This window comes from Panthera uncia (assembly GCF_023721935.1).
Source record: "Panthera uncia isolate 11264 chromosome C1 unlocalized genomic scaffold, Puncia_PCG_1.0 HiC_scaffold_4, whole genome shotgun sequence".
Classification (NCBI taxonomy): domain Eukaryota; kingdom Metazoa; phylum Chordata; class Mammalia; order Carnivora; family Felidae; genus Panthera; species Panthera uncia.
The window spans coordinates 20488060-20508473 of record NW_026057585.1 but is presented as its reverse complement, the minus strand read 5'-3'; the positions used below and the strand labels follow the sequence as shown (position 1 = coordinate 20508473).

Below are 20414 nucleotides of genomic sequence, written 5' to 3'. Positions count from 1 at the left end.
CCACACACAGACCAACTCAGCAGCACCCTGTCCTGGGGAGACGGGAGGAGGAGAGAAGTGCAAGGAAACAAGCTTCAGTGGCAGCACGTGGATATGCCTCACCGCTGTGGCTTATGTTCATTACCCCATCCCGAATTTGGCCCATGCAATCCCTAGGAATTGCCGTAAATACCTTTTTGGGGATTAGATGGAGCTTAAAGTTTATGTAAAGCCTACTTCAAAAAACTACGAAATCACTTTGACTCCTTTCTCTGAGCTATTTTATATCTTCCACTATCTTTTTATCTCCCCCCCTCCCATAAATCATTCCTTTTTTTGAGAAAAAAAAAATGCTTTCAGTGAAGCAGCATTGTCAGTATGAGGATATGTCCTGGAATTATGGACTTGGCCCTTTGCTTTTCCATGCTGACAAACCTGGACCACGTTAACAGTGGTTACTTGATGGACGTGGTTAGAGCCATGCTTGGCTACTGCAGACCTGGTGACAGAAAGACTGGTTACTGCCTGTGTGGAGTCACTGCGTAGGGCCTCCTTTTGTTCCTCTCCTCAAGGTACACATGGAAAATAATATTTGCTCAGCACCCTGTGGTCATAGCTCATAGCTGTTGATGACTGGCCTAGAGGACTCTGGCTGTCCCCATCTCTACCCAGGGATCTACATTTTGTTGGAAAGCTTTGTTCTACAGAAACAGTTAAACGGTGTACAGTTAAACTTTTGTTATATGGGGGTCAAGAAGCTGCATTACATTCTTTGTGGCCTTCAGTTGATTACTTTTCAGTTTGTTTATTGAACACTTATTAAATACCTTCTATTTGCTCAGTATATTTGCTGGGTCCAGTCTTTTTTTTTTTTTCTTTCTCAAGAGGTTACCTGTAATTTCATCTCTTCATGTATGGGGTGAGAACCTTTATTCTTACCATCTGCTATCTTTGAATCTATATATCCCTCTGCCTCGTTCTGTGAATTCATCATGTTTGACCTTCACCACAAGCCCCGTTTTCTTGCTGAGCAGATCAGTTGTCTACACAGAATTTCTCATTCATTCATGACAGGCTGAATGTGGAAAATTTTGCTCCTGAGATATTCTAGTGATTTTTCTAGCAATAAGTCATTTTTATTGCTATTTTCACCTACAGGGTATTCTTTAGGTAAAAGAGCATTGCTATTCTAGAAGGTGATTTCACATTATCTTAGCCACATTATAATGTAGCCCATGTGGGAACTGTTTATAAGGAAGCATTGGTCAATTCTACATGTCTGGGAATGGGTCTTTCCTTCCTTCCTTTTCTCTTTTCCTTCCTTCCTTCCTTCCTTCTTTCCTTCCTTCCTTCCTTCCTTTTCTTTCTTTCTTTCTTTCTTTCTTTCTTTCTTTCTTTCTTTCTTTTTCAATTTTATTTTAGAGAGAGAGAGAGAGAGAGAGAGAGCACAGCAGGGGAGAGAGGCAGAAGGAGAGAATCTTAAGCAGGCTCCATGCTGTGCATGGAGCCTGATGTGGGGCTTAATGTGGGACTCTATCCCACAACTGTAAGATCATGACCTGAGCTGAAATCAAGAGTCAGATGCTCAACTGACTGAGCCATCCAGGTGCCCCAAGGGTCTTTGTTGACTCTTGGGCCTCTTCCATCAAGTGTTCATATTACTATCGGAGTATATGTTTTAGAAATTGTGTCTGATTATATCAGTCTCTTATGTTAAGTCCTTCATGGGCTTCGCAGCTGCATGCTTTTGTGCCTTCCGGCATGCTCTTGTTCCCCCCTCCTGCCTGTGATCCCTTCTTTCCTGCCCACCATATTTATGTGCATGTGTCTAAGTTATTCTTAGCTCTGTGGGAGCTCTTCTCACACAGTGTTGCTTGATGCTCTATTTACACATCTGTGTCTTCCCTGCACTCTGGCTACTTGAGGTCAGGAACCGAGTCTTACTCATCTTTGTCTGAGTAAGTAACCAGTAGCATAGTATGCTCATAGTGGGCAGTCATTGAATGTTTGTAAAATGAAAGAATAAAGACATGACCGAATGCATACTAAAACCAGGAGTGTAGCGTATTTCAAAATATTTTATATAATTTGCTAAAAATAACTACTTTCTAATGAAAGTGACCAAGATTTATTAAGAATTCATTCTGATTTTGTAGTAAACTCCAAGAGAAAAAGGTATTAACTATGGTAGACAGCATCAGTAAATGATGTTTCATTCTTTCATTACCAGCCAGTCTGTGTTCTGATAGTAAGATTTTTTTTTTAACCAGTTATTTGTAACACAGGATTGCTAGGGATTATAATATTCAAGCAGGGAGTCCATGTAACATCAGTTTAGTTTAATATATGAGCAGAGACTGTCTCCAGGTTGACTTTGTCATCCTTCATTGCTGTTAATAAGTAAATTGTCAAACTGACCAGGTGGTGTAGACTCCTGAGGATGCCTTTTTGTATGTACCTTGAGAACTGGTAACATTCGTTGGGTTTTCCTTTGCTTAGTGTGTCACCTCAGGTCAACAGCAGGACTCAATGCTGTTGAACACCTAAGGTATGATGTTTCAAGACTGCTTTGGGTTAGAGTTTGTAGAGCAAACTAGAATGTAATCTCAGTGCTGCTTGCTTGGTCTGCCCTCTTGTTCATGGATTATGGAATTGGAAAAATGTGAATTTCTGCCCTTGTAATTGTGAATTCCTGCCATAGGACTGGGGTCAAGCAAGCTCCAGAATGCAGGTATGTGAGCATGTCCTGACCACCTGGAGGAACGGTGGAGGTATGCCTCCCACAGTGATTTGACTACTCAAAGAACTATTAGAAGCATTTCCCTGGGGCTATCTTGTAGTATTGAGTATACCACTCAAAGGCTACAAGTTCAAGGAAGCAAAATTCCTTCCTGGACACTGCACCTGCAAATGTGGAGGCACCCAGTGTTTCCACATCTGTTAATCCATTACACCTATTGCTGGCTCAAAGGTCATGTTGGTTGACTCTATAAAATGTTTTGAGGTCTACCTTGTCCTAAGAAATTTCCCATGGTTTTTTCCTCCCTCTTTAATTGCTGTTTGGTTTCTATCCTTTCTTTTACCTCCAAGCTTCTTAAGAGAGCAGTCTTGACTCTGTTATTATTCAGTCATTAGTTGATTATGGTCTGGTCTTTACTTTTGTGAGTCTGCTGGACCTGTCCTTGCTAATACAAAAGTTAGCAAAACCAGATGGTTGTGTTTGGTCTTCTTCCTACTTAATTTATCCTGTGGCCACTCTCTAATTCTGGATACTCACTTTCCTTCCCTAACTTGTAAGGATCCATCTCTTGCTTTTCTCTTCCTTGAGTCTCTGGCCATCCTTCTCAGTCTCCTTTGCAAGTACTTTCTCTTCCTTTATCCACCTGAAATGCTGCTGCTCTCTAGGGTTCTGGTTTGTGGTTGAACACACTCTTCATGGGTGAGGGCACCTGTTTCCAATTTTCAACAATCGTGTATGTGCTGGTGGCCTCAAATAATCATGTCTTGAGCACTGGAGGGCACGTGCAAACTTACACTGGGTTTGTGCTCCCTGTGGCTGCATCAGCAGAGGCGTCATTGGTTTGAGCTGCTGGAGCAGTCCCCTAAGTGTTTTTTTTTTTTTTCCTAGTTTATTTATTTATTTTGAGAAAGAGGGAGAGAGTGAGCAGGGGAGGGGCAGAGAGAGGGAGAGAGAGAATCCCAAGTAGGTTCCATGCTCTCAGTGCAGAGCCTGATGCAGGGTTCGATCTCGAGAACTGTGAGATCATGATCTGAGCTGAAATCAAGAATCAGATGCTCAACCCACTGAGCCACCCAGCCCCTCCACCAAGTGTTTTCTACCATCAGTGTCTCCCCACCCCAGCTGGAGCTAGCAGAGGTGAAACAGTCATCCACATGGGGCCCTCCTCTTTCCCTCCACCACACTGTCTCTCAACAGCAAATCTAAATTAATAATCTAGAGTTTGATTATTTAAGATGCCAGATGGCATGCCATTTTAATTTAAACCAAATAACTCAAATATTTGCTTTGCTTTAAGCACATAAAGTACCAATCACTGCAGCATATTTGTGTTTATGTAATACAACTATACCATCAACACTATTTTATTGTTTTAGAAGTTAGGAAAATGTAAGGAAGTTGCTTTTATTAAAAAAATTTTTTTTAACATTTATTTATTTTTGAGAGACAGAGAGAGATAGAGCATTAGCGGGGGAGGGGCAGAGAGAGAGAAGGAGATACAGAATCTGAAGCAGGCTGCAGCCTCCGAGCAAGCTGTCAGCACAGAGCCTGATGCGGGACTTGAACCCACAAACTGTGAGATCATGACCTGAGCTGAAGTCAGACGCTCAACCGAATGAGCCACCCAGGCGCCCCAAGGAAGGTGCTTTTTAATGAATAAAAAGAGACTTTTTAGTTCTTTTTGATTTTTCAAATAGTCTTGTGCCACTGTTAAACCTCTTACATACTTCTATTATAGCACTTTTTTTTAATGTTTATTTTTGAGAGATAGAAAGACAGAGTGAGCAGGGAAGGGGCAGAGAGAGAGAGAGAGAGACAGAGAATCTGAAGCAGGATCTAGGCTCTGAGCTGTTAGCACAGAGCCTGATGTGGGGCTCAAACCCACAGACATGAGATCATGACCTGAGCCAAAGTTGGACACTCAACTGACTGAGCCACCCAGGCGCCCCACGTTTCAAAGTTTAATGCAACTCTTTATTTTTTTTTAAATGGGTGTCTTCGTTTGGGCTGCTGTAACAAAAATACCATAGACTGCATGGCTTAAACAACAAACAGTCTCACAGTTCTGGAGGCTGGAAGATCCCCGATCAAGGCACCAGCATGTTTGGTGTCTGGTGGCCTTCTTCTGTGGCCGTGTTCTCCCTGGGTCCTCACATGGTACAAGGGGTAAGGGAGCTCTCTGGGGTCTTTTTTGTAAGGATGCTTGTCCCATTCGTGAGGGCTCCATCCTTATGACCTAACCGCCTCCCAAAGACCCCACCTCCACATACCATCATATTGTGGATTAGGTTTTGATGTGTGAATTTTGAGGGGACACACACATTCAGTCTGTAGCAATGGGTAAAATAGAGACTAGAGTAGCGCCCACCTCATAGGATTTCTGTAAGGACTGAATGAGCAGTGCCTAGTACAGAGTTGGTGGTAAATATGTATTTGCATCTATTATTATTACTGTTATTGGTCACTCCCACTTGCTTTCAGACTCCTTAAGATGACAGAGAAGATACTTTTTATTATTTTATGTGTGACACTGAGTGATAGTCGTTAATGTATAATAAAGGCTCAGCAAATGTTTTAATGAATGTTGAAATGTGCTTAAAAACAGTTTGTCCATGTTGTCTTAGGAAACCTATCTGTTGATAAAGGGGATCAATCCTGTACTTGTTAAGCTCAAGGTCTGTCTTTTCTATTTTACTATTACAGTGGTGTAAGGCCAATTGATTTTCAGCATTTGGACTGAAAAATATATTTTGTGACCAGTACAACAGAGGTATGCCTTACTGGCATGGATATATTTCTTAGATGTAAAAATTTATGTTTTCAAGTCAGTTACTTTTAATTTTTTTATTTTTTCAGTTTTAATACTGTTATTTACTTTTTTGTAAGCAACTTTGAGTTCTTTGTTTTCCAAACATACATTTATTTTTTTATTTATTTAAAGTAGGCTCCACACTGGGCAGGGCTTGTGCTCACACCCCTGAGATCAAGGCCTGAGCAGAGATCAAGGGTCAGATGCTTAACCAGCTGAGCCACGCAGGAGCCCCTCAGATGATATTTTAAATGCACCAGCACAGTTAACTATTTCAAAGAAACCTGGCGAATCTTTTGTAGACTGAAGACTCCTGTAGTAAAGTGAATATTAACATTTAAATGTATCAGTTTCAGGAATTCAGTTTTTTTGGTTTTTTTTTTAATTTTATTATAGTGAAGAACGTGTGGTTTTCCTAAGTAGTACTTGGTAGGCAGTAGGCTTTGGAATGTAAGCGGTAAAACCATCCTCTTGCCTCGCCCTTGCTGAGATGTTTGTTTATAAAATGTGGTAGGGTTGGAAAGTACCTTAAGTTCCTGTCTGATTTAGATTTCTTTGAAGTGTGTGTGTGTGTGTGTGTGTGTGTGTGTGTGTGTGTGTGTGTGTATTTAATTAGAAAACCAATTTGTGTCATCTTAAATATTTTATTATTGATAAATATTGACATTTGTATCATTCACTGTGATAGAAGGCACAAATATTAATTTGGGAACCTTACCAAAGTAAGCTTATGTTACATTAGTCAGTTAAAAGCTGTAACTTCCTTATTAACTTTTTTTCAGATTTGGATCTGAGACCCAAATTTCGTTTACTCCATCAGCCTTATCCAGGCTACTGAATATAGTCTAGTATTACCTAATGTTTATCTTTTTGGGTAGGCAGATTTGCAAACGTATTCTTTTGGTTTTGTGAGTGAATGTATCTTAGTGAGTCCATTGCCTTTCTCCATATGATTGATTATAAAAGGTTACTGTTTAACCAAATGGATGTCTGTAATCCAAATTAACAGACGTAACACAATATATTTATCTAGGCTTACCTAGTGGTCAAGGATACAGAAATAGTGAACACAGAAACCTGTTTTCTTTTACTGTTCATAAAGAATTGCGTTTAGCCTTTTGATGATTAGAGCAGACTTTTATTTTTAAATTTTTAAGTAATGTTTTAAGTTTATTAATTATTTAAGAGGGATATTGGAACATTAGAGACTGCTTTCTTTAAACAAGAAAAAGTTTAATTATCATAGAGCTATATATTAGATTCTTTATTCAAATTGTTATAAATAGATAGTTATACCTGAGATATAACTTGGCATGTGATAGCACTCACAGTATTCCTAAGATTTTATTTCTGGCATTATGGGGATATCATATTTATTACAGTTAGATGAACACAATTCAGACGTTTATAGTGTCATGAAAAGTTTCATTTTTGTAACTTTTGCTAACTAGAAAGAAACATCTCGTTTGAAACATAGAAATTGTACAGCTAAATTTTGATTTTCATGAAAATGGGAAATGATAATGGTAGTATAAATAAAGTAGAGGTTCCGTTTCCTTGATAGCATTACTCCCAATTAATTTAACAAATACTTAAGAGCTCCTGTGGTAGAGTGTAGACTGTATTTGATAAATATTCTTACCATTGAGGTCTTTGCCATGTAGTGGTGGAGGAGAGAGCTTTTTTAATGGATACTCTTGGCCCAGTAAAGAGAACTGCCTTCCTTCCCAGCCTGGGGAGGTATCTGTGCAGTGCTAGAGAGCCCTGAGGGTGGAGATGGGGAGGAGAAGGTGGGCCTGGTGGGTGGGTGGGTGGGGGGCAGTTTGCAGGTGGACTAAAGAATGCTTATGTGGAGAAGCGACACATGTATTTTATGATGCATCGCACAGATATGTCCTAATTCCCTGCAAAATGTTGGGTACCCTCAGCCCTGCCCCAGTGTTCCATGGGTTTAGAGGCATGTTGGGAAGGGAAGACAGTGGAGGAGATAATGGAGCAGTGGGAGGATGCTGGTCTTCAGGCCTTTTCTGAGGATCTTTTAGAGAGTGTAGACCAGAGGTTGACAACTGATGATCAAAGTCGACCCGCAGGTGTGTTTTATTTAGTTTCATAATATTTAAAAACTTAAAATAGTCAACATTACATACAGAGAGATTTCACCTGAAAATGCATTCAGAAAATCAGCCACATTCAGTTAGCCTTTCCTGCAAGGTGACTAAATTAGCCAGAGCTGAGGAGCACCTGCCTTTTTTTTTTTTTTTAACGTTTATTTATTTTTGAGACAGAGAGAGACAGAGCATGAACGGGGGAGGGTCAGAGAGAGGGAGACACAGAATCTGAAACAGGCTCCAGGCTCTGAGCTCTGAGCTGTCAGCCCAGAGCCCAACGCGGGGCTCGAACTCACGGACCGTGAGATCATGACCTGAGCCGAATTCGGCCGCTTAACCGACTGAGCCACCCAGGCGCCCCGCACCTGCACCTGCCTTTATTTATGTCTCTTGTCAGACCCGTGTCGCTGTTTGGGTTTGCCACTCCTGCCATAGACCTTGGCTGACTTGAGTTTGTGGTATACCTTGAGGGTTTAATGATCCTCTGTTCTCACTCTTGTCTCCTTCTGTTTCCCAGTCTAAAAATCAGCCCTGACAACAGTAGCCACCTATAAAAACAGAAAAAGAAAAAATAAAGAACAAATGAAGGAAGTGTGTTCACTATTATAAATTGATATTTATAATTTTTTTTTCATTCTTTAAAATATGTTTACCGTGTTCATAGAAAGTGCTTATATTTTCTGTCCTTTATCTTCTTGCCCTTTTATTTATTGCAGGGACAAGTAATATTTGTTTTCATCTCATGTCATTGCAGAGTAGCCAGGACACAAAATTATTTTAAGCAAAGTACCCACTTTAAATAAAGTTTTCCTAACTTTTCATACAGTCTACAGAAAACTTTTTCTGAAGTGTATTGAAATATAATTTTGAGAATCAGATGCATGTTTTTATTTTAAGCTATATTACTTTGTCTTCATGTACGTCCAATAGTACTAACAGAGTAAAAACCAGTTTTGTTTGTAAGGGTTTCCTAAGTTGTATAAGAATTATAAAATATTTTTCTTCTCTTTTCTCACAAAATTCTGCCAGCGAGTTGAAAATGGTGACTTCAACTGGATTGTTCCAGGAAAATTTTTAGCATTTAGTGGACCACATCCAAAAAGCAAAATTGAAAATGGTAGGTTTTTCTTTACTTTACCATCCAAACATTTATTTCAGTTCATCTTCTTTAATTTCTTCAGATAATCCTTTCTTTTGATAATATTCTCCAAAGAATATCTATTAGTCAAAAATTGAACAGTAGTAATTAGTGTGTTAAGTATTATAGTTTAGTAGGTGGTAAATAATCACTGTTTAAAAACTAGAAAATTTTTAGATTGCCATAAATTGGATGCTCACTTTGCCTGACCCAGTTATGAAAGAAGAATCTGAGAAGCAAACTGGTCAAACCAATCAGCAGATTGTTGCACTTTGTCTGTTGTTCTGAGATTTGGTGGTGGGGTGCTATGTCAAGGTATGCTCTGGGGAACATCATGTGGCACAGTAATGACGATGGTGGTGTCAACAGGTGTCATTTATTGAGTGCTTGCTGTGCACTAGTTACTAGCCAGTCACAGCATTATCTCACTTAATGCACACTCAACCCTGTATGAGGTATAGGTACATTTATCTCCATTTTGCAGAGGAAGAAACAGAGGCTTATGAGTAGGGTTTTGTTCAGAGTAATGGGGGAACTAGTACTCCATCCCAGAGCTTGGCTTCTAAATGTTGCCACTATTTATTTAGTGATCTATTTATTGTTGATCTATTTATTTTTTTATTATTTATTACATCAAATAAATGTTGATCTATTTATTTAGTTCCATTATGATGACAAGAATACTTTTCTAGCTGACAGTCATTAAGTTACTCATTTGCAGTATAGGTATAGCCAGCGGCATACATACTCAGGACGCCAAAAAAAAAAAGCAAAACAAAAAAATAAGCCTCTTGAATGACATATGATCAGCTACATGAGTTTTCCCTTTAATGTTTATTTTCTACTTAATTTCATCTGTTACCTTCCTAGAAGACAAGTATTGATAGGCACCAAAGATTTAAGGATAATTTATGGGAGGAGTACATAAAATTTAAAAATTTCACTTATGAACACAATAGCTCTTTATCTGCTCACAGCTCTGGAACATCAGTGTTTTTTTTTTTTTTTTCTTCAATATATGAAGTTTATTGTCAAATTGGTTTCCATACAACACCCAGTGCTCATCCCAAAAGGTGCCCTCCTCAATGCCCATCACCCACCCTCCCCTCCCTCCCACCCCCCCCTCCCTCCCACCCCCTATCAACCCTCAGTTTGTTCTCAGCGGAACATCAGTGTTTTGAAGGAACATAATCCAAAAACCCCTGATTGAGATTTATTCTTTCTGCATTATCATCATCATAAGTATTTAAAAAAAAATTTTTAATGTTTATTTATTTTTGAGAGAGGGAGACATAGAATTTGAACAGGCTCCAGGCTCCGAACTGTCAGCACAGAGCCCACGAGGGGCTCAAACTCACTAGCCCTGAGATCATGACCTGAGCCAAAGTTGGACACTTAGCTGACTGAGCCACTCAGGAATCCCACGTCATCCCAAGTATTAATTCTAAACTCTAGTTTCATTGTACGTTGTTATTCATGCATTTAGATTTGCTAATTTGTTTGCACTCCCACACATGTGCTCCTCAGTTCACGCCCATGACACACCTTCCAGGGAACTCTCCTTGAATCATGCTTTCCCTGTGATGGGGAAGGCGGGTCTAGAGACTTAAGCTCTCAAATAGGAGGCCTCTGTACTGAAGCCAGAATTACATCTTCTCATTCATGAATTTGCTAATGAACTTTGCTCCAGACATTGACTAACTAACCCTCTGTCATGAGGGTTGTTAGGACTAACATGTTATGTGCCCAGGGAAACTGCTTTCTGGTGGTTGGTCTTTCAAGACAGGATTGATTACACTTACCTTTGGCCTCCTGTGCAAAACAATCTGACTCAGACCCAGAACATCTTGGTAGGTGCATGGTTTCAGTAGTGGCTCTGTCAGCGGGTGGTCATTTGACAAAGTTGAAAGAGTTTTGCTATTTAAGATTCACATGTTTTGTGACATTTTCTTTAAAAAAAATTTTTTTTAATGTTTGTTTATTTTTGAGAGAGAGAGACAGAGTGAGAGCAGGGGAGGGGCAGAGAGAGAGGGAGACAGAATCCGAAGCAGGCTCCAGGCATTGCACTGTCAGCACAGAACCTGATGTGGGGCTGAAACTCATGAAAGAGATCATGACCTGAGCCAAAGTCAGATGCTCAACAGACTGAGCCACCCAGGCACCCCTTGTGACATTTTCTTAAAGAGAAGATGAGAGGTGTAATGGAAAGAATCATTTAAAAAATTTTGAGAGGTAATACATATGAAAAAATATATGAAAAAAATAAAATGCAGGTGAATTAAAAAAAAGCATAAAAATGACCTGTAATTCTACCCAAGTTTTCAGGGGTTAATAGTTGGTGGTGGGATAATAGGGGTTTTAATTTTCTTTCCATCTGCTTCTCTGTATTTGCTTGCACACACTTCCCCCTCTTCCAGTGGAATACGCACACACACTTATAAAAGTAAACCTTTCTTTCTTTATAAGTATAGCATCATGATTCCTGTCTCGTATCAGCTTTTTTCACTTCACATATTACAGACTTCTTTCCATGGTAGTAAATGTAGATTTTCATTATACTTTTCCATGACTGCATTGTATATTATTCAGCAATGTGCCATAATGCTGTTAATTAATTACTTTTTCAATGAAATCTACATTGTTTACAGTTTTTCTCTTTTTAAAACTGTCATGGTTGGCAAACACATTCATGCATTTTCTTTGTAGTTCTCATTTCTTCTCTAAATTCTTAAGTAGTAGAATCAGCAGATAAAAGGCTATGAATATTTTATGTAACAACTTTTTTAAATTGAATAACAGTTGACCTATAATATTGTATTAGTTTTAGGTGTGTAACATAGTGATTTGATATTTCTATACATTAGGACATGGTTACCACGTTAAGTCTGGTTACCATCTGTCATAATGCAAAGTTGTTACAATATTATTGACTATATTTCCTACGTTGTCTATTACATCCCTGTGTCTTATTTATTTTATAAAGGGAAGACTGTACTTCCTTAATTGTCAAAAATCTTTAAAAATTCTTTTTGGTTGCATATTGTAATACTGGGAAATAATTGTAGCTACCATTTGCTTATATGCCAGGAATGGTGCTAAGCCTTTTGTGCACATATCTTCGTAATAATCAGAACCACCCTCTGGGGGAGGTGGTAGTTATTTTATGGAAGAGAAGATAGAGGCTCAGAGGAGTTACCTGACTTGCCCAGGTTTACACAGCCAGAAAGTGGCAGTGCATGGATTCAAACACAGGTCTCTTTGATTCCAAATTCTATGTTCTTTTTCATCTTATTACAGAAGTACATGTTTACTATAGAAAATTTAAGCAATATAAAGGAAAGTCACTTGTAATTATATAATCTAGAAATAAGCCCTTTAAAATATTGCTCTATCTACATCTTTTTCCCCCCCTCTGCATATATTGTACCCTCTTACATTGAGAGAAAAAGTTCTGAAAGGGCTGCTCACCTAGTATTTGTTGGTTTTTATGATGCCTAGAGCATTCTCACTTAAGGCTGTCGTTGGTAAATATTGATACTCTTCTGGACTCCCCATTTTAAGATCTGATATTCATTAGAAGCTTCATTGTAGTTTTTGTAAAAGGGCTTTAACTACTGTGTAAATGTTTTTTGAGCTTAAGAAAATAATTGTGTGATAGGATTAATAAACTTGATCCAATTACAGTGTAATCTGGGTGCTTTTTTTTTTTTTTTTAATTGAGAAACTCTGTGTTTCCTGAGGAGGCTGAAAGTCATTTAGGGGTTAGTAGAGAAGGTAGATTTTAAAGAAATGAACACTCAAATAGCCATTGTTAGGATGTAACAAAAGAAGCCCTAAAATCTTGGGATCTGGGCAGAATGCATTGTAAGAGTCTCAAGTGTGTGTTGTGTCCACAGAGAGCAAATACAATTTTTACAGTTGTCTTGGTTCACATTATTTTGATGGTGAGGGAGAGAAGGGCCCTTACCTTTGTTGTTGTTGTTGAGCTCTACCTTTTTTTGCTTAAATTTGAGATGCTGCGTGAATAATATAGTGGTAGAAATAAACGTATTTTGGATTTCCAGTTTTCCAAAAAATCCCCCAAACTCTCCGATGGCAATGTCCTTCTTATCTCTATTTAAAACAAAAAGAAAGAAAAAGAACAGAGAAAGCTTGAGAGGGAATTGCAACAATTTGAAGCCGATTCTGCCTGATCCTTTCATGACAGAAGCAGGTATGCACAGCTGGGCCATGGAGCCTGACTGCCCCTTACTGGCTGTGTGAACTTCCCAGACCGCGTCAACTTCTCCGAGCTTCAGTTTCCTTGTATACCAAATGGGGGGAGGGGGGGCGAGGGGGAATAGGATGCACAATGCAGGCATGTAGTGAAGATTAGAGACATTATATGAAGTGTCTGGCACAGCGTCAGGCACATAATAGGTACTTATTAGATAGCAGATATTCTGATTACATTTTTCTCATTAATTAGCCTAATAAACATATTTTATCGCGTCCTACATTTGCCTGCCCATTTTGAGGTTTTTACTCTTAATAATGCCTGTGTGGACTAGTCCTTTGCTGTTCTTCAGTTTCTCAGCTTTAAATGAGGGGCTGGGAAGAGATGAATTTTAAATCTCTCTGCTCTGAAATTCAGATTTCACTCTGCTCTTGGGCTCTGCCTGTGCTTTATTGATGCCAGGGCGCCATCTAGCGGCCAAATAGAGGACGGGGCTGATGAATGCTCCGTTCTGCACGTTGCTAAAATCAGTCCCAAATGCAGTGATAATACCCACAGTTATTCAGAGGTTGTAGGATATTGTCATTGTCATTGGTTACGGCTCACTTGAAAGAGTTTGAGGGATTTTAAAGAAACATGCTCACCAGCTCTAGGAAGTGCAGCCTCTAATGTTCATGTAATATTCCTTTATTTGGAGACCTAACAGATAGAATGAGGTTGGATCTTACTTGAAATCAGCCCCAGCACAGGCCCTGGATTCTGACTGCCAGGGTTCAGATACTGCCTCTGTCTCTTACCAGCTGTGTGTGTGAGCCCGTTCACTTTTCTAGGCAGCAGTAATTGGCTAATTGCAAGGTTTAATGAGATGACCTATCTGAAGCACTTAAGTTTAGTGCCTGGCACAGAGTAAGTGCTTAGTAAATGTTAGTTATGATTATTACCATTATCATTATTATTTCTGTATCCTATCGCCATATTTGGATAACTGTCCAGTGTTTTTTTTTTTTTTAATCCAAATGGACACATAGTTTCTCTTAATAGTTGATTTAGGTATATTATCTATAATGCCATTTACTCCTGATGGAAATTAATAGGTGAAAAGAAATATTCTTCCAGTCTTGGCAGAGGAGGGGAGGGGATTGACGCTAAACCAGCCATAGCACATCAGGTAACAGGTGCCATCACGGAGGTACCAGGTATGCTAGGAACCCAGGGTCAGAAGTGCTCATCAGCCTACCACACCAAGGGAAGGCTTCCCATAGGTTTGTGAGTCCTCTTCTTCCCGTTCTTACATGGTAGGAAAGCTCTTGTTTCCTTCTACCGACCACAGTTCTTTTCTCCTTTAGGCTGTGAATCTGTTGCTGGAAAATAAGTTGAGCCTGGTAGGAAAACAGATTTGTTTTTTCCAAGTAGAAAAGCACCCGTTTTCTCTAAATGTGTGTGTGTGTAAGTTACTGCTTCTACACCGAAGATGGAAAATAAGCCCTGTATTACCTGTTTGCTCGGAAGCAGCATGGCCTGTAAACATGACGTATCTGGGCTGTGGATTAGTTCGACCTGCCTTCCAGTTCTGCCGCCATCCACTGTGTGACCTTGGCCAGGTAGACCAGTTAGGGCTTGGTTACAGGCAACAGAACCCATCTCTGGTAAATTAAACCAAAAAGGCATTGCGTGGGATTACGCTGGGGATCTCACAGCCTCCAAGGGAAAGCTGGAGAGTGAGGCCTAGAAAATGAACAGGATCCAAGGGAGATCACGTCTCAGCAGGGTCCAGGCAGGGAAATGGAAACCACACCATTTCAAACGGAGTAAGTTTCATTCAAGGGATTCGTTACAGAGAAGGCTAAACAGGAAAAGGACCACACTGAGGAAACCAGAATGTTATGGAGGAAACAGCTACTGCCTTTAAAAAGGGAGAAAGTGAGGTCACCGGCAGCCAGGGTCTTGGGAGGGCAGCCAGGCTGGTATCAGGAGCTGGGAAGAGAATGCTGCCCAGCTGGTGTTTGCATTTGGGGGCTGAGGAGCAGATACGTAGGGGCTGGGCTGCAGCCTGGTGCTGGGAGCTCTGGCCGCTCCTGTGTTCTGCTGCCGAAGCCTTGCTGGCCCCCACAGGGAAGTCCCTTCTCCTTCCTCTGGCCTCCAGTCACTCTGGTTGTGCTTCATGCCTCCTGTTTTTTGAACTGAAAGGAAGCTAGCTGCAAATGCCATCCGCAGACCCCAGCCCCAGCATGGGAGGGTTGGCTCGCAGCTGAGAGAATATAGGAAATGACCAGCATAGGCAGAGTCTGAGGCAACAAGAAATGTAGCCAAGGTCATAGGGCAGCCATTGCTGGTTCACTGTGCAGGCTGCTGCTGCCCATTTGTGTGGGGCTCACCACCCTGAATGAGTTCTGAGTAGATTGTCTCACCTGGTATGCTGTGAGTCCGTGAACCCTGAAGAAGTTCCAGATGCGGTAATCAGGGTGCTGAGAAATGAGTCCCCTGTTAGTAGCTGGGGCTGGGGGCAAGGGCTGCAGTGGCCAAAGCCACCAGGGGTCACCTCTGTTGATTGGCCAAGTCTAGGTCTGTAGCTCCTGGGAATACTCACACGATGCTGGACCCATTCGAAACAAAAGGGGGTTTAGAGGCTCACTACCTGTACCCCCACCCTTCAAAAGAGAAAATGTCTACAAAAAATTATTAAACTGTTTTCGTTTCTCAGTCTCTTAAATGAGATGAACTATTCTTACCATAACAGGCTGTTTTGAGAATTTAAAGAAGTCATATGCGATGGTTACTTACACATGGTAGGTGCTTAATAATTATTAATCTCTTTTGTGGCACGGATTGCACTATGGATGGAAACTAATCCCCTGGCGAAAGGGGTTTAACTGTAATTGAAAAGTATTTGTCAAGTGGAAGAAACAGCACAAAGAATCTTTCCAGGCCTACTGAGCACATTCCAGGGCATCCAGAAGCTCCTTGTTTCAGTTTGGGAGACGTGTGCTGCCAGGATTTGAATCCTATGGGTGGAGGTTTGACTTTTCATAAGCTATTTCCAATACTCAGAAAAGGTTTTTCCTCTCCTGTGGTGTTTTTTTTTCTCCAGTTATTCAGACTGCTGCTGCCTTAGGAATGTGCTTCGACCTCTTGGGAAATGCACTTTCTTCCTAGGCTCTGTTGAGATTCATGAACTTTATTGTGAAGGGCTTTTGTGCTTCTGGGTGTGTAAGGTGGAACGCCTGCCTTGTGCTTACAGCTCCGTTTTCTCTTCAGGCTATCCTCTGCACGCCCCTGAAGCCTACTTTCCTTATTTCAAAAAGCATAACGTGACTGCTGTCGTGAGGCTGAACAAAAAGATTTACGAGGCAAAGCGCTTCACAGACGCCGGCTTCGAGCACTATGACCTCTTCTTCATAGATGGCAGCACGCCCAGTGACAACATCGTGCGAAGGTTCCTGAACATCTGCGAGAACACGGATGGGGCGATTGCGGTTCACTGCAAAGGTGCGTGAAGCCTTGGTGGTCACTGTGGTTCTGCAAGGGGATGAGGCAAAAATAGCAAATCGTGCGAAACAAAACCAGTTAGAGTCTTAGGAAAAAGAACACGAGTTTATTTTGTTTGAGGAAACTGGAACACAAACCCATTTTAATAATTCCTTCCTAAGGAAAGGTTTGCCTGGATGTGGATAATCGGTGGAGGCACTTTTTCTGGCCTTCCCTTACCAAGCCCTGCTCACTGACACCAGGCCCCATGAGGGAAATCACAGTAGCACGGTCTATGCACTGGCAGGAACAGCTTAGATAAGTACAGTTGTCAAGAGGCAAGAGTTGTTTGTTAGTTTGTTTATTTCTTTATTTCTTTATTTATTTGTTAGCTTTTTTTTTTTCCTCTTTCTTCCAGAACTGCTTCTCTCCTTTCTACCGTCCTCCACCCATCTGACATTTCATGCTCCCATTTTATGACCCAGCCATCTGGACCCCCACTTTGCCCTCTACTTCCCCCTTCTCTAGCTAGTCTTTTGCCTAATGGACCAGAGTGTCTTCCCTGCCCATTGCTAGTGGATGGCACCATCCTGGGGTAAGCCAGCTCTTACTTGCTGCAGATGTGTTCCTGCCTCTTTGAGTGAACTGAAAGACTTGATTATATAAATGAATCTCTGCTCTCTAGGGGTGGGTACTTTGGGGCAGGAGTCCTTCAGATTATAGGAGCCCTGAGGTTTCCAGAGTCAGCAAATAAAAATACAGGATGCCCAGTTAAATTTGAATTTTTGATAAATATTGAATCCTTTTTTTTTTTAGTATGTTTCAAATATGTTACAGAACATACATTCTGCATCTTATCTGGTGCCCTTGTGTTGGCTACTCAGAAAACATGAAATAACATTTTCTCTAAGCCTGGTTGTTAGACTCTGAGGAGGATCAATTTCCATTTTATTTATTTATTAACAATTTTTTTAATGTTTATTTTTGAGAGAGAGAGAGAGAGAGAGAGAGAGATGGTGAGTAGGGGAGGGGCAGAGAGAGACAGACACAGAATCCCAAGCAGGCTCTAAGCTCTGAGCTGTCAGCACAGAGCCTGACGTGGGACTTGAACCCACAAACTGTGAAATCATGACCTGAGCCCAAGTCAGACGCTTAACCGACTGAGCAACCCAGGTGCCCCTCAAATTCCATTTAAATTTTCCAGCATGGTGTGAGGTGTTTTACTGGGGTCTTTGATTTGAGCGACCGGAGACCTCTCCGGCCACCCTGGGATGGAGTCTGGTTCCTTACATGCAGCATTTCCTAGTGCCACTGGGTGGCGCTGCTGTCACGATTTTAAGTCTGATAACTGGTTTCTGTGGAGTTTTATGCTAATTGTCTAGTAGGTGTTGGGGATTGATTGTACTGTTCTTTTCAAGTACCTAGTGCTGCTCTAACTGACTTATTCAGACAAGCATGGCTCCGGTGCTGACAGAGATTGAAATACCATTTTGTAGGCCTTTGTTTCTATGTTTAAGATTCGAGTAGGTGGAGGTACTTGGCTGACATGTGAGCGGCGACGGGGAGCTGCGTTTCGCCGGGGACCCAGAGAGATGAAAATGAGCTGCACGTGGCCCCGGTTTGCATGAGGGTTCCCTGTGTCAGGCTTCATCCACGTCAACAGAGCCTCCACCCAGCCTCTAGCCGTTTCTTAGGATGGGGGGCCCTGACCGGCAGGACGTCCTGTCTCTCGGATGGTGTGGGGGGCTCCGTTAGGAGGGTGTCATGTTGGCTCCCTGCAGACTGCTTTCAGTTGTGATCAGGTCGCAGTGGTGGAGAGCTGGTTTGCCCTGGGTGTGGGCCGTGGGCCCTCCAACTTTGCCTTTCCAGCTCATGTTGGTAAAGATCGCCCAGGCACAAGAAGAAGCCTGAGTTTCTTGCATTTCAAGTATCAGTGGAACTCCAGAGCTGATGGGCTTACAGCAGCTACCAACATTTAGGAGATACTCCTATGCCCTTTTTTAAAGTGTATTTTTGGGTCATAAAAATCAGTATTTTTCCTCAGATTAATTTGGCCTTATTTCCTAGTCAGTTAATTTTATGATTACCAACTCATAGAGCTGATCTGTGTGTCATGCTTAGATTGACAAATTCATGGGAGAAGAAATGCAAAGCTGTCATTAAAACTCAGTATCTTTTTTTTAATTGAAGTATAGTTGCTTCATTAAAACTCAGTATCTTTTTTTTTAATTGAAGTATAGTTGCTTCATTAAAACTCAGTAGTTGCTTCATTAAAACTCAGTATCTTTTTTTTAATTGAAGTATAGTTGCTTCATTAAAACTCAGTATCTTTTTTTTTTTAATTGAAGTATAGTTGCTTCATTAAAACTCAGTATCTTTTTTTTTAATTGAAGTATAGTTGATTCACAGTGTTACATTAGTTTCAGGTGTATAGCCTAGTGATTGGACGAGTCTAAATGCTGTGCTCACCACAAGTGTAGCCACCATCTGTCACCACACAGCACTGTTATGATACCATTGACTGTATTCCCTATGCTGTCCTTTCATCCCTGTGACTTAATTCATTCCTTAACTAGAGGCCTGTGTCTCCCACTCCCCTTCACCCATTTTGGCTGTCCCTTACCTCCATCCACACTGGCAACTACCAGTTTGTTCTCTGTATTTATGGTTCTATTTCTACTTTTGTTGTTTGTTTTTGTTTTCTAGATTCCACATCTAAGTGAAATTGTATGTTGTCCTTCTGTCTGACTTATTTCACTTAGCATAATACCCTCTAGGTCCCTCCATATTGTTGCAAATGGCAAAAAAGCTCATTCTTTTTTTATGGCTGAGTAATATTCCAGTGTGTGTGAGAGTGTGTGTGTGTGCACGCGTGCATGTGTGTGTGTATCAATCACATCTTGTTTATCCATTCACCTATCAATGGACACTTATGTTGCTTCCATATCTTGGCTATTGCAAATAATGCTGCAATAAATAGGGGTGCATATATCTTTTTGAATTAGTGTTTTCATTTTTTTGGGTATCAGCATCTCTCTTGATAGCATTTGTCACCTAATTGAAATTATAAAAATGAAACTTCTTGTGTTCAGCATTCTTATTACAGATATTGTCTGTATTATATCCTAGATGTGTGAATGTTAACATTAAAAAAAATACAGTGTGTCTGTGTATTTTATACTGGAGAGGTTTTTATACTTTTATTTAAAATCAGAACTGTTAGCATCGAGCTGAGTTCTTGTATGGGAAGGTCACATTTACATGTGGTGACATCTTTTGGATAATGTTATTTCATTTGCTTCCACTTGTACACACATGTAGGATTCTTTTATAAAGATTACACCTTCAGTTTAATTACAGCTGTATTGCTTTTAATAGCATACTTATCTACTATAGGCCTGTTAATTATTTTGACATCTGCCCTAATTAAGTCAGTTTAATTTTCTGGGAATTGAAGCAGCACTGAGCATTTTAATTGAAGTACAAGGAGGAGGGAGAGAGGATCTTATCCTATGTCACATGAACTTTCGTAGCTGCTGGAGAGAGAATGAATATGTCCTGCCTCAACATAAAGTGCTGTATATAGAATCAAACTAGAAATTAATTTGCTGGGAATGTGTGAATTCTTAACGATGATTGAGTATCTATAGTTTACCTTCTGGTTGTTAAAAGGGATGACTATGAATTTCTGAAAATTTCTAGCACAAACAATAATTTAAAAAATGGGAACACTGTGATGTTCTGATATGTGATTGTTGATACTCTATAGGATTTCAGAAAGTGCCTGCCACTGTAAGGGAATCAGCATTTAACTGGGTATAAATAGAATACTTTTCAACGTCTTGTCTTGCTGTGTCAGGGAGCCCTTTAATTATGAATGCTCTAAGAAATTTGTTAAAGTTTTTATAGAAACTTAGTGAAATGTTCCTATTCTGTTGAATTGTGGTAAGAGCTCCTAA

The 20414-nt window shown here is 40.5% G+C and overlaps 1 protein-coding gene across 6 annotated transcripts in view; it reads left to right on the top strand.

The window, feature by feature from the left end:
• Window positions 1–20414, top strand: part of CDC14A (cell division cycle 14A) — a 185930-nt gene that overhangs the window by 91939 nt on the left and 73577 nt on the right. For all 6 annotated transcript variants that reach the window (XM_049616724.1, XM_049616722.1, XM_049616725.1 and 3 more), the window contains exons 8-9: window positions 8666–8753; window positions 16246–16476. In XM_049616724.1, the coding sequence (XP_049472681.1) occupies window positions 8666–8753; window positions 16246–16476 (319 nt within the window). The remainder of the gene's footprint in view (window positions 1–8665; window positions 8754–16245; window positions 16477–20414) is intronic.